The sequence below is a fragment of the Polistes fuscatus genome, unplaced genomic scaffold (assembly GCF_010416935.1).
Source record: "Polistes fuscatus isolate 324 unplaced genomic scaffold, CU_Pfus_HIC Scaffold4, whole genome shotgun sequence".
Taxonomy (NCBI): domain Eukaryota; kingdom Metazoa; phylum Arthropoda; class Insecta; order Hymenoptera; family Vespidae; genus Polistes; species Polistes fuscatus.
Window position 1 is genome coordinate 5,464,612 of NW_025113118.1, and position 21,234 is coordinate 5,485,845.

Consider the following 21,234-nt stretch of genomic DNA (forward strand, 5'->3'; position numbering starts at 1 on the left):
ACACAGTCAACGGACCGAGCTATCAGGAGCGCAGCATTCATTTCTTAAATTATACACTTTACGGTTGACTAAGATCAATCATGGTCGTTAACACGTTCTCTCTTCTTTTCACCATTCCTCTTGTGATTTGCATCGTTCTTATATAGTTACGTTCTTTCGTTCTTTAGTTCGTTCGTTCGTTCGTTCGTTCGTCTTTGTAATCGTTTAAACGAATCTCGCGAAGAGGAAATCAAGTCGCTGACTCAGCCAGAGACTTTTTCCGGGCTACATCGGCAAACGGTTTCGTAGCATGCGGACGAATAAAACGCCAGCTGGCTGGCTGACTGGCTGTTCATTTCTGCACGCTTTCGAATCTTGCCGATGGTCGACCGTCAGCGTAATAGTCATGCGACTACTGCAGGTAGTCGCATTGTAACCAACGACGCTTTCCTTACAACGCAATAAACGTCCCTGGAGTACTTTGCAGATCGATATCGATATAAAAATATACAGCGTACTCTTATACTTTATGGAACTTGCAGACGAATTATTTCGTTCTTTTCTTTGTTTTTTGTTTCTTTTTTTTCCTTTTTTTCCTTTTTTCTTTTTTTTTTCAAAAAAAGTGAATTACATCGAAGCAATAAGTTTCTCGATCGAATCTCGCAAAACAATTCTATTGAACCGACTTCCTTACGTCTGGTTCTCAACGATTCGAAAAATACTGTAAATACACGAAACGTCAATCATTCGAACATTGTCGTAAATTTAACAGAAGTTAGTTACGAATGATATCTTTTCTTTTTTCTTTCTTTTTTTTTTTCTTCCAAAATTTTTATTCGTGGTTTTATTCCAAATACGAAGTTTCGAAATATTTTCTCCTCAAATAGTTACCGCCTAAGCAAGTTATCCGAAATGGTGATTATTGAAACGGCCTTGAAAACTTTCTATTAAATAAAAACGAATAAATGCAATTTTAATTATCTCCCTTTTGAAATCAAACGATTACACGTGGAACAATTTTTTCTACAAAAAGAATTATCATATTTTCGAAAGAATAATTTGTAAGAGACTTTGTTTGGAATATCTGGTATAAATATAACTTCGATACGTAACTATTACGATAACATATTTTAGATCCATAACTCGAACCGGTTTATTCCTTCTAAAAAAAATAGATCATTGAACACCGAATGAGCATTCGTTTTTAGTGGCTTACCTTGTTACTCGATACTCCTATTTGCATGGTGGTTTCCGGTACACGCATTATTACTCTCTAAGAAGTTAACCATACATTCTTCCGTGTTGTAGCTGCTTGACAATTTCTGCATCGACTCGATTACGAAAGTTTGATCAAGAATAATGTTACGGATTTGTATTCATTAATCAAGCATAACTCATTAATACTTTTTAAACTGCGGTTTCTTTTTTGTTGACGAATTATGTAATTTGAAACTTATAGAATAAACAGTTGCAAGGTTCCATCAAAATCATACACTATGCAAACAATATTCAACCGTTTGAAAAAATAAATTTTTTTTCATTTTCAGGCCCAAACCTTTTCAATCCGTCATAGTTTTAGTTTACCCATATATAATTTTTTCTATAATATCTTGTTTTTTAATTAAATTGTTAAAATGAATATATTATATAATATGAAACGAACTGGTATATATGAATGCATATGAAACTGTTCCTATGGTTTTTTTGGAAATAATTGATTATTGAGTTTTACCGTTTGCACAATTTATGATTCTGATGGACCACTACAACTGTGTAGAATTTAAACAAAAAATTTCTGTCTTGTCAACTTGGTTCTCTCCTTGTTAGTATAATACAATTGTGATACAATAATTTTAAATATAACTAATTTGTTTTAAAAACATATACATCTTTAAACATGAATTAATAATTAATCTTGTATTAAGAAAATAATTAGATGTTAAATAACATTGAACGAATGAAATGTTAATAACAATCATTTATTTCTAAATTATTATCAATTATTTCGACGTGACTACAAATAAATAGATAAATATTACAGAATAAATCAATGTTTGTATGTATTATTTACAGAATCAAAGTAATCCGTAGTATTAAAAAATACTGCAATATTTGCAATTAGTTAGTCGTGTTTGCGATGCGACGAAAAACAAACTAACAAGTTTCAATTTCAAACATTGCGATCGACAACTACAACATTTTCCCATCGTACACGTCGTCAATTTGGACTCGTCCATAGAAATACGTTTCGTTTGTTTATTGTCGCGTTGATTGATCATTTGAACAAAAAAGAATTTTTTTTTTTTACGAAAAAGAAAAAAAACAAGTAAGAACATGGAGTACAAATCGAGTTTTTATGATCGGAATCAAAGGAATACAAATTAAGGACGTAGAGATTAATATTTTTCAACAATTATTTTCTTTCGCTTTTATTTTTTTTTGTTTTATTATTATTAATAATTTTTATTTTTTTCATTACAATTTATGGTTATTTACAATTTATTATTACACTGCTATCGATCCGATTTCATTGAAAAATGTATCCCATTCACTTTCAAGCCGTTCCCTAAGACTCCTAACGTCAGTTTAAACGATAAATGATCATGACTTGGGTCTTTCTAAGACAAGATTTTCTCAGCAAATGTTAAATGATACATATTTCAACTCTACGTTTCGTCAATAATGAATAATTTAGCCCCGGAAAATCGATCTGAAGAATAAACACCGCGAGAGCACTCTAATATAACTCAAGTCATTCGTTAATGGCTAGTGGACTACAATACAAAAGTTTTTTTCCAAAAATACGATTAATTAACCCTGGAAAGTTTAATTCGGTTTTTTAACAATAACCTATGAACAATAACACTCGTACAATATATTAATTAATATTTATTCTATATACAATAATGGTAACATTTTGAACACGATCAGTTAGGACGGTTAAAATCGTTTGCTTCTGTGCTATTAATTCGCACGATCGAAGCACGATTATTTTTTTTATTAATAATAATAATAATAATAATAATAAATAAATAAAAGTACCCTAGCATGTACTTCATAGATATTAAAAAATTAATTAACAATTACGAGCGAATACAAACTCGTGAATCAACAGCTGTTAAAATCGAAATGCTAAAAGAAGTGTGACTCGTTATCATCGTATTTTTTGTGTTATTTTATACATTAACAGTTACAATATTATTGATCTATTTGACTTTTCGATTGAGACCACTTCGATACCCAGCTATTAATGCATAAAACTTTGGTATGCATTGCTATTAAGACTTCAAATAAAATTGCACTTTAATTAATTACTCCTCGATCTCGTTTAACGTTCTACCTTCGTTTTTCTTTTTCTTCCCGTAATTAGATCGCAACAATTTGAATTTTACATCATTTTCAAATACATATATATATATTAGGTTGTTACACGAGCGTATCGTGACACTCGGAAAGTTCCATATTGCCTCTTCGTCTTCTGTTAGGTAAACGCCAATATTCGATATCCAGTCTCGTTCACCTCGATTTAATAATAGTAATACCTTAGGAAGCCTAAGAAACAAAAGATAAAAAAGCACCGTGTGAATGAGTATAGACAACCAATTCATAAAACGGTATCCGTATACAATTACACACTGTTACGCATACTCAACACACACACACACATGACTATATACATTACATATATACGTATACGTAGAACGACAATAGATATTTATCTCTTTCTAACCTTTAAGCGATATCGTATCATGAGTCACGTGCGAAATAGCATTCTCATTTTCCCTATTATTATACCGTAACAGATAGAGTTGTCAAAGTCGTTTTTATTATCTTCTAGTGTCTTTCAATTATTTCATTGTTATATAATTTAAAAAAGTGAGGAAAAAAAACGAATGATTCCATTCTAGAAAAATCATGATGAAGTTATTAAGAACAGTCCATTCTCATCTATGGAACAAAATAGCAAGGTTGCTTGATCACGTTAGAAAGAACTTTGAGTATTTGATCAAAGACAGACTTAACGGTTCGAATAGTAGTCCATTTTAAACGAGTTAGTGGAAACTGACAGTTAGAGGAACACCAGAAAGAGAAAGACAGACAGACAGACAGAGAGAGAGAGACACAGAGGAATATATATGACCATTGATAATGAGAAGGTAGCCTAAGAGAGCACAGAGAATGGGTTAGAGAGAGCGAGAGAGAGAAAGTAAGGGGTGGGGGTGTGTTTCAGAGCTACTAATTACGAGCACCCTCGTCACCTTCCTTCCCTTGGCATGATTGACCTCATCCCTTTTCGCATGTTCTCCCTTTGATTGATAAGTGCTCGCTTTTCTGCTCCTATGCCTCGCCAATGCACGATCACCCTTCACCGAGTTAGCTACCTCGACCACCACGACGTTCTGACAATATAAAGTCAAATAGGTTTCGAACATTGAAAGGGAAACTAAAGAGAGAGAGAGAGAGAGATAGAAAGTAACTGGAGTTGATTATATTACGTATTTTCGAGATCAATAAGCTTCCCTATCAAACGTGAATGAATATTGTTCGATATTTTTAACTTTGTTTATAAGAGAAATAATTAACGAAGTTAGTAACGTATGATTTCGTACAATAATTGTTAGTTCAACGTAAATGAATTTGTTCCTTTTCTTTTTTTTTCATTTATCGGTGTACCCCTCAGTCACGTAGATCATTTTATCCATATATTTGATAGAATATAAAATGAAAAAAAAAAAAAAAAGAAGGGGGGAAAAAGATATTCTTATTCCATTTTCGCGAAGTTCCAACTTCCGCTTTTGGAATTAACGTCTCGTGAAAAAGTACTTAACAGAGATATCGCTAAATTACGAGTTTTGCTTTGCCGAAAGCGAAGTTCGCTTTTCTCTCAGCCCTCCTTTCAACCCTCGGATAAATTTCCTTCAAGGACGTCCGGAGGGGGCCGAGACCCGTAGCCTTTACGCGTGTCGCGTAATTAAATGCGAGTCAGGGAAGGGTGGGGGAGGGGATTTTTTAAGCGTCTCTCGAAAAAGAGAAGAAGAGATTTTGCTACGCCGTTTTGGCTTGGACGTAGTCATTCGTATTTTTATTTATACATTTTTTTCCACACCGTTTCCCGTTAAAAATCACATCGACGGAAAAAATAATGATCGAGCTATGTGGATTTAAAAAAAAAAAAAGAAATGAATTAATTCCCGATTAAAGTAGAAATTCAACTCGACTCGACTCGACTTGACTTGACTTGACCGGATAAAAATGAGGAAAGGAACGTTGATCTTGTCCGAGAAAAAAAAAAAAGAAAAATACGTAATAAGCGTGGATCGACAAAAAAAGTCGACCTTGTCGTTAACCTAACCGACCTCATAACACCTGTTACGTGCCACGTAATGGCATCGAGAAAGGAAGCGTTACGGGTAAACGAGTTTGACTGACGTTACTTTCACTGATCCACACCAAGCGGGTGTTTGCTAGCGTCGTCTTCCAAGGCTTCCCTTTCAGGATTCTTATTCTCACCTTCGCAGAAACCGGTATTTCGAATTAATCCCATCCCGTGATGAGAGAATTCAGGAAGTAAGCTATATTCATTCTTTCGTACTTATTTACTCTTTTACAGGTATCATTATATCTTTTAATGTCGTTATTATATTATGACATTAACATTAATCATTTCTTCGTTCAATAATTTACCTACCTGCGCGATGTTTATTATTATATAATAATACGAGAGATATTCTTACCGATTTCGATTAATATCATATTTTTCTTTCTTTTTTATTTTTTTATTTTTTTAGTTTTTTAGTTTTTTCTATCGGTTCTCTTTTCTTGTTTTTCTTTATTTTCTTCTATTTCTTTTCTTTCGTTCAATTCGCCAATCGAGTTTATAGATGAAATCGTTAAATCAAACACTCGGACTCGGAGGGAAAGTAAATTGTTAAAGTATCGAAGTAAAGTGGTGCACTAGAAGAAACTTGCTTGCTTGAAGAGTCGCTCGAAGGTTATAGTCTCTTCGAACATCGAAACGATTTTCTTCCGCGTTGTGTCGGCGCGATTATGGTGTCTCGAAGGTAGTAGATGGAATAAAACAAGGAAACGAGCTCACGTCCTCGACAAGAAGAGATGGGTTCACGATCACGAACACGAGATATCCTTGTCTACGAACATGCAACGCTTTTGCGTATCTACACACACACACACACATACAAACGCATACATATATGTACAGATATGCATATATTGACACATATACATAGCATAAAGCAGACTTCTCTCTCGAGTATGAGAGAATACGTGCGCGCGCACACGACACATCAAGGATCGATCCTTTCAGACACGCGTTTTGCATCTGTCGACCTTCGTTTAAAATCCTGGATGAAAGTAAAGTACGAATCTATCAATTTCATTCCGTCCTTAACCGTCGATCGAATAACAATAACAACAACGAAATCCAATTTGAAAATACTCGTTTAGGATGAAAGGTCAATTGTTGGATACGTTTTCAAACACATTTGTTTAATATATTTTTTGATAAGGATTTGTTCGAGGAAATGAATTATCTATTAAATTTGTAATTCAAATTCAGTATTAACATTCCAAACATATAATAACAGTGTCATTAGACAATGCGAGTGATTAGTACTACAAACATATAATTTACAAGTACGACATACAGGGTTTCTTTGTTTTAATCAAAGTAGGATACCCTATACAAGTACATTTGTATGGTATTGTTTTTTTTCTTTCTTTTTACATAGTTATTGATGGGCGGGGGTAAGGAGGAGGGGAAGAAAAAAAGGTTCAAAGTTACTCAACGATTAGGGTTATTTCATGTTATTTTTAGGAAATAATAACTATACAATTGTTTGTTTGTTTTATTTAATAAGTTAAAGTGTGCACAAGGATAGAAACGGAGTGGTGCGAGTGCGTCAAAGAGACGGAGCGGGGAGGGTGGTCGGTGGATGTTTTCTCTCTCCCTGATCATTCCCTCTCTGTGGCCTCTCTCGCTCTCTCAACGTATCATCTTTGGATTTCTTACATATTTACAAGCGAAGAATCGTTTCCTTCCGCGTCGTTAATTTTTTTTGTATTTTTTACATCACAAAAGAAACACCGAAGGATTTTCGAGTGAACTTTTGGCATAATCATTTCCCCGACGATTTACCTGAATTCGGTGGTACAAATCCATAGCCACTCGCACCGACTATCACACCGCTGCTATCGGCGCGGTTCGGTTCCGGGCCAGGTGGGAAAAGTATTGGACCTGAAAAAAAAAAAAGAAGAAGAAATGTTGATGATCAACCTAGTAGTTTGTCGATTAAACGATAATAATGATAATATATAACGATAGATCATAGCTACCGTTGTTAAATCATTTATAATCGTTAAAACGAGACGATTTAATTAGAATATTATCAGATTCATAAATTAGCATGCGAAATGAATTTTCATAGCGAGCTGATTCATTAAACTAGGAAGTTGAATAGATCCGTCTTAACACGTGTCAATGCTATTGTATGTCGAGAATTTCCCTACGAAATCGTATTAACGCGTATACGCGTAACAACGTGTTTTACAATCGTCGTTTATACCGGTTGTCAATGACCTTGATGACCGCGACAAGATATGTAGCACTGAATGTGAGTGAACGCAACGATCGGATATTGTAAACGTGGACAGTAGTCGATGTTACGATTTACGATAAATATCGATTCTTGTCCACTCACGAAATCAAACGAACGCAAAAAAAAAAAGAAAAACTGGTGTGTGTACTTATGTACGCACGTAAGAAGTTATACTTCTTTGCCGTACCAAAACGAACATAACCTCAATAACCTCAAAAATAACTTAACAAAAAAAAATTTATTATTATTATTATTAATTTAAATTTATTATCAATATATTATATATATATTAGAAAGAATAATAAAATATCATAATATAGATATCAGTCCACACTAAATATAATAGAGATATATCGAATTACTTGACGCGTCAACAGACATGGCGCGGTTACAGCATTAGTTCTCGCTTCGATCATTTAAGTAAAGCAGCGCTGCGTACGATTAATATTTGAATGGGTGACCCGCTTGAGAAAAAATGGGGAAGAAGAAGAGAAGACAACTTCATGCCGTATACTTGAAATCGCTTTGCCGCGCGTCGTAAATACTTGACAAACTTCATGGTGTCGTTTTTCCAGAAGCTCGGAACAAAATCACTCCCCATTACATTTTCCCCAACGCGCCAAAAGAAGTATAACTTCAAAAGTATAACTTCAAAAGAAAAAACGAACGAATTGACGAAAGAATCGATCCGGATAAAATATTATTTCAAATAAATAAAATAATCATTTTTTTCGTCCTTTCTTTTTTCTTGTAAATACATTCTCCATATTTCGTTCATCGAGGGAAGAAAAATCCTCTTAGAGAAAAAAAAAGAAGTATTGGACGTACTCAAAGAAAGATACTCGTCCTTCACGGTCGTTGATCGTACCAATAAATCAAACTCCAACATCTTCGTTCGTCCGCTGATCCGTAACTTCTTTCATTCTTTTTTTTACAATCTTTTTTTCTTTTTCTAAGAACGATTGATCGATCCTTTACCAATTTCGTGCTATTGTATCTTTTTTTTATTTTTTTTGTACTCGACACGCGTTAGCCAGTAGATAAATTTGAAATGAACATTTTTCAACTCTTTCGTATGTTTTGCATTATTTCGTTTAGTTCTTTTTTTTTTCTTCCAACGTTTCCTTAATATATATAATAAGTAAAACTTATTCAATGAAAGTTAATATGCCGATCCTTTCTAAAAAGTCTTGGTAACAGGAAATTATTATAGGATACGTGTTATTAATCACGCACGTATTAATTGTACATCATTTATATTTTATAGATTAATATCGGAAGGTATGAATATTGTTCAGATAATCGAATTAATTCAACTATCGCTTTGAATAATTTTTTTCTTTTTTTTTTTCAAGGAAATAAAACGTTATTACAATTAAAAAATTATCATTAATTGATGAAACAAGGAACACTTATTTTTCTTTTCTACGATTCGTGTACCGAATTCTTTGCATAATTTAGTAATAAAATAAAATAGTATTAGAAATAAAAAATGTTCTCATAAATTGAAGCATTAAAACAATGAACACTTTTTTCTTTTTTTTTTTTACAAATTCGTATTCCTATTTCTTTCGTTTCGATCCTTGTTCACTGAAGCATTCGCTAACTTTACATCGAGTTGGATGGACTGGTGAGTGTCAGTAGTAAACGTTAGTCATTTCTTACGTTACCAGATATTATCAACTGTGTCTACAAAAGTAAACGCGTTTGAACTTGGCACGCGAACTGACTCCAACTTGTATTTTATACTTTCAATACCGATCTAAAGAAATCGTAATTCTCTCTTTCTTTTTCTATCTTTTATTTCTATAGTCAATTACGTGTAACATATTGAGTCAATAACGTTGCAATAAAAGTAAAGTCAGATATTCGATTACAAAATACGAATAATAAAGTAGCATTGATTTTGATACAGCGAAGTATCAATAGTTGCAAATGTACGTGAACGAATAACAAAATAAAAAAAAAAGAATAAATAATTATTTTTCATTTTTTTTTTTTTGTAAAATAACTCGCTCAAATGTTGCCGATCAAAACTTGTCAATTTTGCATTTAATCTATTAGTAATTTCGTAATATATTTGTTCGTAACATATTTTTGAAGCGATTTCAACACGTGATGTAAATTAACTTCGTATAATTAACAAAGTATTTCCTTGTAACGATGGAAAAGAATAGATATAGTATAATAACTATAGATAGATAAATCTTTTATGTATTTACAGAGAGAAAGAGAGAGAGAGAGAGAGAGACTTCACGATGAAAAATTAATTGCTTATCTCGATCAAATACTTTCTTGTATTGAGCAACATTAACGATAGATTCGCTGATATAACTTACATAATTTCGATCAGATTGACTTGTAAACTATTGGTTTTCAGATATCAGAAGACAGCAAGATTGAACGATAATTTAATAGGATAATTACACAGATAAAGATATATATTTATCATATCGTGCAATATGATACACTTAATAATGTATGCGTAATATATATATCGTTAACAATATTTGTTAATAAATGAAAAATCAGTCACATGGATAATTATTTGCACTTATTTATATCTATCCTTTCACCGATGGTCACTAACTCCTACAACACGTGCTTCAATCTTGAATTATTATCCCAACTTCGAGAGCGTTAAATCTGTTCCGGTAAAAGTTAGTTCCATGTTCGAAATTGGAAGTAATTTACTTTCAAAGATTAAAATCTTTTATATTAAAAATAATTGAAGAAAAAAAACATTAATATAAAATTATATGTAGGACATCGTAACCGTTAGAATCCGTCGAATGAGATACGATCGTCGTATCGATTCAATACCGTTAGATATAATCATTAACCTTCATAGAAATTCACGGTCGAATGAAAATGATTGAATCGAAATCGCGAAGGATAGATAATTGAAACCAACCTCTGTTAGATCTTGGATCCCTCAATCCTGCGCTCTGTTGAAAGTACGGACCGAAACCAGCGTAGAGTTGTCTGTAATTCTGTGCCGTGGTTGTGGCCACCATAATGGCGATTAGAATTGCTACTAGACCGATCTGAAAAAAACAAACAAAAAAAATAATAATAATTTATTAAAAGCAATATATTTCCAATTAAAAACGTGTCTTTCGTGTAATTGAAACGCTGTAATTAAAAATCAAAATTATATCAATTATGCGAATGACGAATGCTATTGAAAATTTTGTGTTCATTAAATATACGTGAGAACGAGTTCAGATGGTAGTAATAAAAAAAAACCAACCAATGAAGAAAAAAAAAATCAACGATCGCAATACTCAAAACGAAGAATTTTCGTTGGTTCGTTCGTTAAAAAACGTTTATTTCGTAAAGGAATTTAAATAAGAAGAAACTAAACTGTAGAAGATGGAACTGACCGAGAGTGTCGATAATAAATCGGCGAAAGGAAATCGAGTTATCCATGAGAGAAGAAGTCGAGGAATCGTTTTTAATAGGCTATCGAGATTACAGATAAGTCTAACAAAATCTCACGAACTCGCCTTTCTAGTCAATTTATTGGCACCCAGATTATCACCAACAATCGAGTAAATGGCATCATTAAAGGCTCTTATGAGACTACACTAAATAATAAACATTCTCTTTTAAGGTAGACACGAATCTTTATTTCATCAAGAAAATGGAATCTTAGTTAGTTTTAAAAAGAAAAAACAAAAAGAAAAAAGAAAAAATATTTCTCTCACAACGTAACCTCGAACATTTAGGATTCAATATTTAATCATACGTGTGTGTTGTTCGAAATAACTCAATCGAATAATCGGAAGTTAATGCCAAATAAGTTAATAATCATTTACGTTAATTAACAACTTCTCTCGTAGTTGTGAGTATTTATTTTGTTTCTCCCTTTGCCACGTACCTATAACTTGTACATAAAAATCGTCGAGAAAGATCTGACAAGTTATAACTCGCAAATAATCTATACTCTCTTATTTGGATCATAACTCGACGGGATTGAGAGAATATTTTGTTGAAAACGAAGGGTGCGTGACAATTTTTTATGATTCCAAATTCCTGGTAGGAAAGAACGTTAATTTGCGGTTTGTATAATGCTAGAAAAGAAATTTACGAGGCAATATAACGGCTACGACCGAACGAAATTAATCACACAGGTCCAACTTTTTGCACGTGTGACCCCTATAAAAATTTACTTTCCTTTCCTACAATCGTTGTTGACACGTATTACTCCCTTTAATTAAAATCTCTTCTTTTCATTTGTTTTTCTTTTTTTTCAACTAACATAACCTATATATATATACTTATGTTCCAAATAATTGTCATTGTTATATAATTATTAACACAACACCATTCATTGATATATTTTAGAGAAATCGCTTGTGAAATGTTGAAAAATGACCATAATTCTCGCACGCTGGCCGCTTAAATTTGTTACAGGCGAATCCAATAGGAAATCGAATTTCTAATCGCAAATCTCTTGTTGTTGATGGAGTTATATCAACGTTACTTGCCAATAAGAACTACGAAAGATCATCGGAATGAAGATACGCGTTAACTTACGTAAAACTGCTGATGAAATCAATGAAATTCAACGATCTGCTCGGAGGAGGATTGGACGGAAAATCACATCGGTAATTCCGTGAACTGTAATGGCTCGCTCGTCCAATGTTACATGCGAGAAACTGGCTGGGAAAATCGTTCAAAAGGAATCCATCGTATGGATAATCTACCTCTGTTAATGCATATTCCTTTCTTCTCACGGATTCATTTCAACGATCGCAATCAATTTTGTCATGACAAAAATCATTTCGATTGCGAGAATTGAATTTGAAACAATCCGGAGATCGATAAACAAATTGAAAACAAAAATAAGAAGAAAATTCATCGAACGAATTTTGCATCCTACGAAGAATCAAGAAAAAAAATAGAAAACTATTCCTTAAAAATTCGTTTCAATTATCGCAATTTTAAGGCTGAATATGCGAATTAAGTTTTAAGAAAATATTCACGAATAAATAAATCGTAAGAAAATAGTTAAAGTTTCGATTTTAATAAACCATTAATAGTAAGGAAGGAAAGTGACCAATTTGAATTTATTTGTAAAGAAACTAGTTGTTGGAGTCTTCGTGTCTTATTTTCTACGAAGGCACGAGGTCGCCTTCGAAGCGTTGGCACACATGTGCTAGCACCGTGACGCGAGATCATGCCAAAGCGATATCCCAAACACACATGCGAGGAAAAACGCATGCTTGCGTTTATGTGGCAACGATTTCGAGAGAAAAGATCGTCGTATCATTCTTTAATCCGATTGATGTTTCGTTGAATTGAATAATTCATGTAATCATTCATTAATAATTTATTTCTTATTTACAAATGTAATTGTTAATTCATATTTAAATGATCCTCAATCAGTTTTAGAATCATTTTCTCATTCTAGGATTATCGAAAAGGTATAAAACGCAATGGAATTTGACACGTTCAAGCGATTAATGTAACACGGTAACACGGTAGATTGTAATGTGATAAAAAGAAAAAGAAAAATTAGATCAATCGCAAAAAAAAAATTATTTAAAATTATTTTGAGTTCGATTTAATTGTATATTATGGATAAATATCGATGCGTGTTAAACATATCATTAAAATTTGAAAATAAAGATACCGGTTTTTGGAAACCTGATGATTATTAGAAAGAAATCAGTCACACCGGTTACATGGATACAAAAAAGTATAGATAATTATAAAGGAGAAGTCTCTTACAGAAGTGTCTTTCTTCTTCCACACCGTTGAAAAAAAAAAAAAAAAAACAAAAATCGTGTCGGTAAAAGTAAGTCGGTTAAATGAGTTAGTTGTTTGTTTCGGTGATGTCGAGCAGAAACGTGTCTTTTAATTTAGCTTTTGAAACCGTTCGAAAGTCGTTCGTGAAATATTGATGAGAAAAGAGAAAAAAACGAAATGAGGAACAAAAATCCAAACGTTTCAGAACGTTGAAGGAAATTGCTTAGAAACTTGCATGTAATTAATTTCTAATTTCTTTTCTTTTCTTTTTCATTCCTTTCTTTTTTATACTTAACAAAGACTGTATCTTTGAAAAACGAATTGACTGACACTGATAAAACAATCTTGGAAAGTTTATTAAATATGAGTTATTAGATATCAAGCTAACACACAAGTACTTAGTAAAAGTAAAAAAGTAATGCATTAATCGTAGTTGTGTACTTCCGCATTTAATGCCAGATAAAACGAAGCGTGTTTATAAGCTCATTCCTTTATAGGTATGTGTAAGTAAATCTTTCCCATAGGAACCCATAGACCATTAATATTGTAGATCGTGGTAACCGTATTGCATCCGTCTCGAAACCACGTGTCGTCAGCTGTTACGTAATAAGAAGAAACTAGTATAAAATACACACACACACACACACACACAGAAGTCTTACTATTCTATCAAAGACAGTGGCTCGTCATACCTTTTCTATCACGCACGTTACTCGACCACTTTCCATAGGTGTACATGAATATAAATAGAATCTGACATAAGTGCAACATAGTGACATTGTAACGAGTCGATGTACTCGGACCGAGAAAATTGATAATCTTACAGGCGTGATATTTCGATCGGATTCTCTTTTTCCGGATGCTTGAATCGTTTTATTCAAGCTAAAGGTTAAAATATAAACTAAAGAAGAAATGCTAGTAGTTTTAATTTAAAGCTAATGATGCTACCAAAGAAATGGAAAATTTGTATAAGTAATTAATTTTAAATTTTCATTAATTATGATAATAAATTAATACAATAGGTTTAACTTTAATGTATTATAGAAATCGATCAAAAATTATAATCGAACAACGAAACGGCATTTAATTATATTAAAATGTAGGATTTGATAAAAACATACGAGTATCGAATTAGAAGAAATGAAAAGTTAAACCAAAGAATGGTGAAATGTATCAAAAATAAAATCGAAATAGCTGCGTATGCAATCAATTGTAATAATAATAATAATTGACGAAGTATTTAAAAAAAACAACATAGACAAATTCGTATGCCGGAAATAAGTAATGCAGGGGGATCATTTTCGCGACCTCGACGCTCCTCGTTGCGGCAACTTTCATTCACCTTCGTTTAATACATCGTCAAGGAATTTAACGAAGGTCCTAGCCTCTCGACAACCTTGTACATCCGATCGTGTTTTCTTTTTTTTCTTCTCTTCTTTTCTTTCCATTTTTCACTTCTCCCCTCTTGCTCTTTTGATCTCGTCACGATCGTTTAGGTTTCCTTTAATTACACCATTTTATGATGTTTCATAATTGCTTTAGTACATTATCCAATCAATCAATGATAGAACAAGAATAGACACTTAACTTCGTGCTGCTTTTTTTCCCTCCTTTTAAACAACTTCGACGGAGTCATTTAGTTGTAAAAAAAAAACGTTCCAGTTGGTGGCAATAAGCCAAATGTTACGAAAGGACCGAGGACGAATATACGAAGACAAAGAAGATGAGAAAGGAGGGTTGAAGATGTTAAGAAATGGTGGTGGCGTCATTCATTATTAGAAAGTAGGATCAATCTAACAGGTGTAATACGCAATTTGTAAAGATAAATACTAACATATGTAAATACAACACAGACACGTACGTATTTGTCATTAGTTATTACATAATCCGTATCATTGCTAAGTAAAAAACACCATAGGTAAATTATATTGCAAAGCTCGAATGGAAAACGTAGTAAAACGTTGCAACCATTTCTTGATTACACTTTTATCACTTTCCGATGCATGTAACCGAAGTAATTAAAATACGAGATAGACACGAGTATTATATTCATACAATTTTTATGACACGTTAGGTAATAATATTGTACATAGAAGAGAGTTTCTATATTTTCTAAGCCTTATAAAATACTTCTCTTCCGTTGGATGCTTTTGATTAGAAAGAAGCTTCGTAAGAACTTTCTTCGCTTGGGCGCACGTTTTACGAAAACCCTATAGTATATATAAGTGTTTATGTGCGTGTATGTATATATATAACGCATTTTAATTGATTTTTTTTTTCTTTCCCATCAACAACTCCCTTCTACTCTTCCAGTTTGTTACGGTATCCAACTTCACGTGGAAAGTTTACATAAGAATTTATGTACCCACGTACATAACTTGAGTACTTAACAATTCGTTATTTCTTTATGAATCATCTCGCGTATTTATTTTGATTTATTATATTTACGTTAGGATAAATCCCTTTGGAAAAATTTTGTCGCGTTTACGAATATCTGTTTCGTAAAATGTGCTTAACCTTTATTTCGGATGGAGAATTCTTTGCGACACTTAACGCGTACTCTTGCGAACATAACCACGCGCGTTCAAGAAAGAGAAGGTTATTTTCGATGCTGTGCAAATCGTCACGCTCGGTTGGCACAAAAAAACCGGGCAAAAGGTGCCACGCCACATTTCTCTTATAACGGAACCGATAAAAGGGATAGCTTTAAGCGTTCAGATATCGTTGACTTGTTGCACAGATTTTCTCCTTTGTCTTTATGAAAGCGAACTGTACCATAACTATTATCAGGAAGAAATCGTGATATAAACTATTTAATTAAAAATAATAATTCAATGAACATGAAACGTTATGAAGAAAATTCAATGAGATATTTATCGAAACCTTTCTTTTTTTCTTTCTCTGTCTAAATGTCAAAATGCAAAGAAAAATCTCGTTTATATTACAGATATTAAAGTAAGAAAATTAGTATACGTTAATATACCACGAATCTGGAGTATTGTGTTAAAGTATAATTGAGTCTCAAATTGTATCAGAAAATACATCGAACAAATCCTTCGTAATATCCTTGACGAATCCTCTTTCTTTAGATATCATTGATTTCATAAAAAACGTAATCCTTAATTTCCATAATATCTTAGGAAGTATTGTACTTCGAGTTATATCTGTTAGCTTCGAACGAATCTAACCTAAAAATTCTTTTAATAAAATTCTCAATGGATGAAATAATAATAGATCATCAACGACGAAATCATAGAAATCATAAAAAAGCAACGGTAATCGTGATTCAATTAGAATTATTTATAATGACTGGGTACGAAAGTCGATATTAATTAACCGATTTGTTTTAGATCTTTGTTCGTTAATGCAGATACGAGAAAGAGACTTTTAAAGGAACCCTAAAGCGTCGATGAAATCGTGCTTTCAAACAGATGATTAATTATATCCCTCTGGCTATTATAATTTAACTATTGTTCATCTAGAATAATTTACAGTTATCGATGAATTGAATCAACGTAGTATAATATAACACGTGCAATTCTTGTTCACGTAAACGAACGTAAGAAAAAGAAAGAGGAAACAAAAAGGAATAATTTTCTGCATCGATATAGAAATCGTACGTGTGATTTGTTGCTCATTCTAGCGCATAATTTCGACACGTACGTACATCGTCTTTATTACCCTTTTACATAGACGTATTTTATCTTTTTTTTCTTTTTTTTTTGCTAGAGTACAGATAAATTTTGTCATTATTATATTCTTGCGTATAATAATAATCACATCAAAAACACATTATTTTCGATAAGTTTTCTTTTAGGCGAATTAAACGATTAAAATGCGTTACATTGAAAAGATTCCATAGAAATATGAAGAGAAAGATAGAACACGCGTAAAATTCAAAACTAGTTATTGCAGATCATTACTAAGTTTTTGCGATAGTTGCATACTGATACGAGAAAACGTTTCATTAGTACCCGTTATGGCGTTTTTTGTGTTTTTTGTTTTTTTTGTATGCATCATTAGAGAAATCGGAATAACAAAATTCTGTGTATCAAAGTAAAGGAATGTAGGTTAAAGAAAAGTTTATTTTAGGATAAAATAAACGTTCACTCGTTACCGAAGCTGCGTAAAAACATGCCTAATAATGCATTTTTTTTTTTTTATAAAAATTGAACGTTTACATTTATAATATAATTCTATCGATACTTTGCCCCTAATAATTAGCAACATTAGTTAGTTAATTATAATAATAACATATTAACAAGGACAAATATTTTTGTCGTGAAAGTAAAAGTTGCGAAAAAAAAAAAAAAAGAAATATGCATTATAAGATTTATTATAAATAAATAGAAAATTTTCTCGGTCGACTTTGGACTCGTCGTTAAATAGACCATGTGATTTAGTCGAATACTTGGAAAATCGCATTAACGATCGACGCGTATTATACATTTCACGCGTGTAAGAATAAAATACTTTTTATTTCTCTTGGAATGTTTCGTAGGAGTTGTTTTTAAGTAAAAGAAAAAAAAAATCAACGAGAGCTTGTACAGTTTATCAGTCCCTTCGACGCGTTCACGCCTATTTACGTACAATAATAATTTTCCACGTTTAATAATATCATAAGTTGTTATTCATTTTCACTTCGGTAACTGTAAAATTAACTGAAGCATATTATTCGAATGAATACAAAGAAAAGAAAAAGAAGCCGTTTAAATTAAAGTAAATCATTTTCGTAGGAAAAATCGTATTAACGCGTAGAAAAAAAGAAATGAATCGCGTTATTGAGGAAATCGAAGATGAATTATTAATTAACGATAAATTGGATAGACAGATTAACAAAAAATAAGATAAATTCGGATCAACAAAAGTACGATAGGTCAACGAGAATAAATCTCGTCGAAGTTTTTCGTCCCCTGCGGCAAGGACGCTAAACTTGTCTCGCCAACGGCTAAGAATTCCAGTGAATGAACAAGATTTTACGGATTTCCGTATCTCCTATTCTCCTCCTATTTCTCTTCCTTTAATCGTCTAGCCAGTTCTATCAAACTGACACGTCACCGTCATTACCGACGAGGAAACCCAACCACCTGTTTTTCTTGTCACCTTCCAATTGTATCAAACAATTATCTGTGATGTAAGATAATAAATTTTTAACTACAAAGGTATCTAGACTACTCGACAAATCTACTTAAAATGTGTTCGAGGTAATTTAACTAGATCAACTCGACCTTACAAATAAAACCTTCGAATATATTTTATCAAGGAATTCATTTCTTCCAAACGTTTTACTTTATTTCTTTTTCATTTCTTTTTGTGCTCGATTGTATTATTTTTTAAACGATTTTTTTTTTCTTCATCGAGCGATCCGTTATACAAACAATTTTTTTGCTTCACGTATCGAAACGAAATGGGGGGGGATCCATTTATGAAATTAGTAGGTATATATGTTTGTCGAGAAAAACATCCATAGATTCTACGAATGATTTAATTTATCAAGCTATTCATTATTCTGAAACGTTTCTTTTTTGCGTGTGTGTATATGTGTGTGTGTGTGTCTGTGTGTTTATGTAAATCAAAGAAAAAAACGCGACTCGTCGATTTATGCAATAACTTTGTTTCATCCAATCCATTCGTTATCTTAAAAATTTTCTTTTCTTTTTTTTTTATTTTCATCTCTTATTCCAAACGATTAATTTCGGTTTGCGATTTTACTCTGTAAAAGAAAAAAAAATCAAAAATTATAGCAAGTAAAAAATGAAACTCAATCAAAAACGTCGATTTACGTGAAAGTTTCGTTTAATTTCCAATCGATAAATAATCGTCTCGCAAAATTCTTTTACGTGTAATTAAAATATTTTATTATAAAAAAAGAAAAAAAAAGAACGATTAATCCACCGTTCGCGATTTTATTCCAAAAAAAAGAAAAGGGATAACAGAAAATAATAAAGGAAATACAACAACCACGTTTAGTATATCGGACGAGCGAAAGTAAAAGAATTTTTTAACAAAAATAATACTTGAGCTTTCACTAAGAACGTTGAATTAACCAATCATTGTATATACTTAACCGTTACACTCTCGTTATCGTCTACAATCAAGAGAAGGTGAAAGAATGAAAAATAATGACGACTATCATTAGAGTGAAAAAAAAAAAGAAAAAAAATACGATGTGTCAATCTAACGGTGCGATTCTTACTAATGATTAGAATTAATTGAGAGACGATAGATTACATCATTCGAATGATAATTTCAAACGATCGAACGAACTATACTAACACAGTCGACATATTATTCGATGTGAAGAGATAATAATATAAGATAAATGAAAATAATCAAAGGGTTCGAAATGATCGTAGACACGTGGCAGTTCTGTTTTATGATAGGTGCCTTCCGAAATAATCTACGTAGAAAGTCGAAATAGAATATAAACGAAACACGATACACTTTGCTGTATGCTTTTATACACGACCATCAAGATGAATCGGGCTGCTGCACTCGCTTTTCTACACCAATACCGTAATACTTTAGTGCAAGCAAGCAAACTAACAGTGCATTTCGCGAACGTATCTTTCGCTTTTCCGAATAATACTTTCAGCGACGTTAGAACGTGTAACACATCGAACACAGTATTATATTATTGACGATAATTTCAATTAAATTATATAAAGAATCATTTTCCCCGTCAATAAAACAAAATATTTTAATAAATAATAACAATTACCATAATTCGAGATGAAACTCTAAAAAAAAAACAAAAAAAAAAAAACAACAACACTAATCTAGTCTTAATATTCTAAATATGAATAATTTTACAACACTAGTTAGATTCACTTTTGAAAGGAGTAATAACTTATTCGCTTTCAGGAAACATATAAATACTTCCTGAAGTAAGTGTAAGTGGTATGTATATAGACGGTAAGCGGTATAACGTGGAACTGATTTACTTACGATTCTCATGGTGCCTCTCAGTCGACTTCTAACACCGCTTCAAGTAGAGAAGATAGAGAAGGTGATAGAAAGAAAGAGATAGTAAGTGACTGACTGACTAACTGAGTGAGTGAGTGAGTGAGTGAGTGAGTGAGAGAAAGAGACGTTCTCTTCTTAACTTTTCCGTTGTCGATCGAAAGCAACGGTAGGAGAACTACTAAGATCCGAGTCTCGTTAACTATACTCGATATTAACTAACCGGCACACCAGCTGGCTCACCAGGTTAGGCTCACTCGATTGGTGATACTCGTTCGAGAGTTCCAAATGTTTTCGCGTTTATGGTTCACGTTTATTCTCGCGTACTCGGAACAACCAAAAAGGGGTTACGTTTTCTTCGGGGTGTCGATTAAATCGCTACTGTTGTCGGCGGTCGGATATAACCGGCACGGAGAGGAAACAGAAGAAGAAGAAGTAGAAGAAGATGGAAAAGTTTGGCAATGGGGAGGATTGAAATACTCGAACCGATTATAATAAAAAGAAAAAAAGCAAATGTGAAACGCGAAGAGCACGCTTTGCAGGAGAAGAGAACGACGAATGGTAGTTAGCTCTGATCAACGTCAAAGAGTTGCTGCTTGCTAGCTTGTGCTCGCCTCCGTACCGTGTCCGACCGTTTGACGCAAAGTGGGGGCGATCCTGGGACTTATATGTCCGCTCTGGAGGCCAACCGGACCCACCTCCTCCATCCTTCTTCCCTACTAGCGTTGCCTACTGGACACCCGCTAAAGTCCTCTCCCTGATGCAAACTTCTGATGGTCAAGGTGACCTCACTCCTTCGATACGAAGAGGTACGCTGCTCGTCAACTTTTTTTTTGATCGATTTCACAAAAATTCTAAGAGATTGGCAAGGTTGTTCCTTAAGGTCAGACAAGTTTCTTAGTTCTCGTTCGATCTGACA

At 32.8% G+C, this 21,234-nt stretch overlaps 1 protein-coding gene across 1 annotated transcript; it reads right to left on the reverse strand.

Annotated features, from left to right (window-relative positions):
* Positions 1 to 2,857: 2,857 nt before the first annotated feature.
* Positions 2,858 to 20,550, reverse strand: LOC122520948. The gene is made up of 4 exons (XM_043641279.1): positions 20,301 to 20,550; positions 10,510 to 10,642; positions 7,136 to 7,234; positions 2,858 to 3,531 (listed from the first exon to the last, which is right to left on the reverse strand). Exons 1-4 carry the CDS (start codon positions 20,307 to 20,309, stop codon positions 3,506 to 3,508), a joined length of 267 nt encoding a protein of 88 aa, XP_043497214.1. The 5' UTR covers positions 20,310 to 20,550; the 3' UTR covers positions 2,858 to 3,505.
* Positions 20,551 to 21,234: the final 684 nt, after the last annotated feature.

Bases quoted from the DNA above. Each gene is read 5' to 3' on its own strand.
- LOC122520948 (XM_043641279.1), bottom strand. The intron at 7,235-10,509 runs GTTGGTTTCAAT...TTTTTTTTTCAG, and splicing joins GGATCCAAGATCTAACAGAG to GTCCAATACTTTTCCCACCT. The intron at 3,532-7,135 runs GTAAATCGTCGG...TTTGTTTCTTAG, and splicing joins ATTTGTACCACCGAATTCAG to GCTTCCTAAGGTATTACTAT.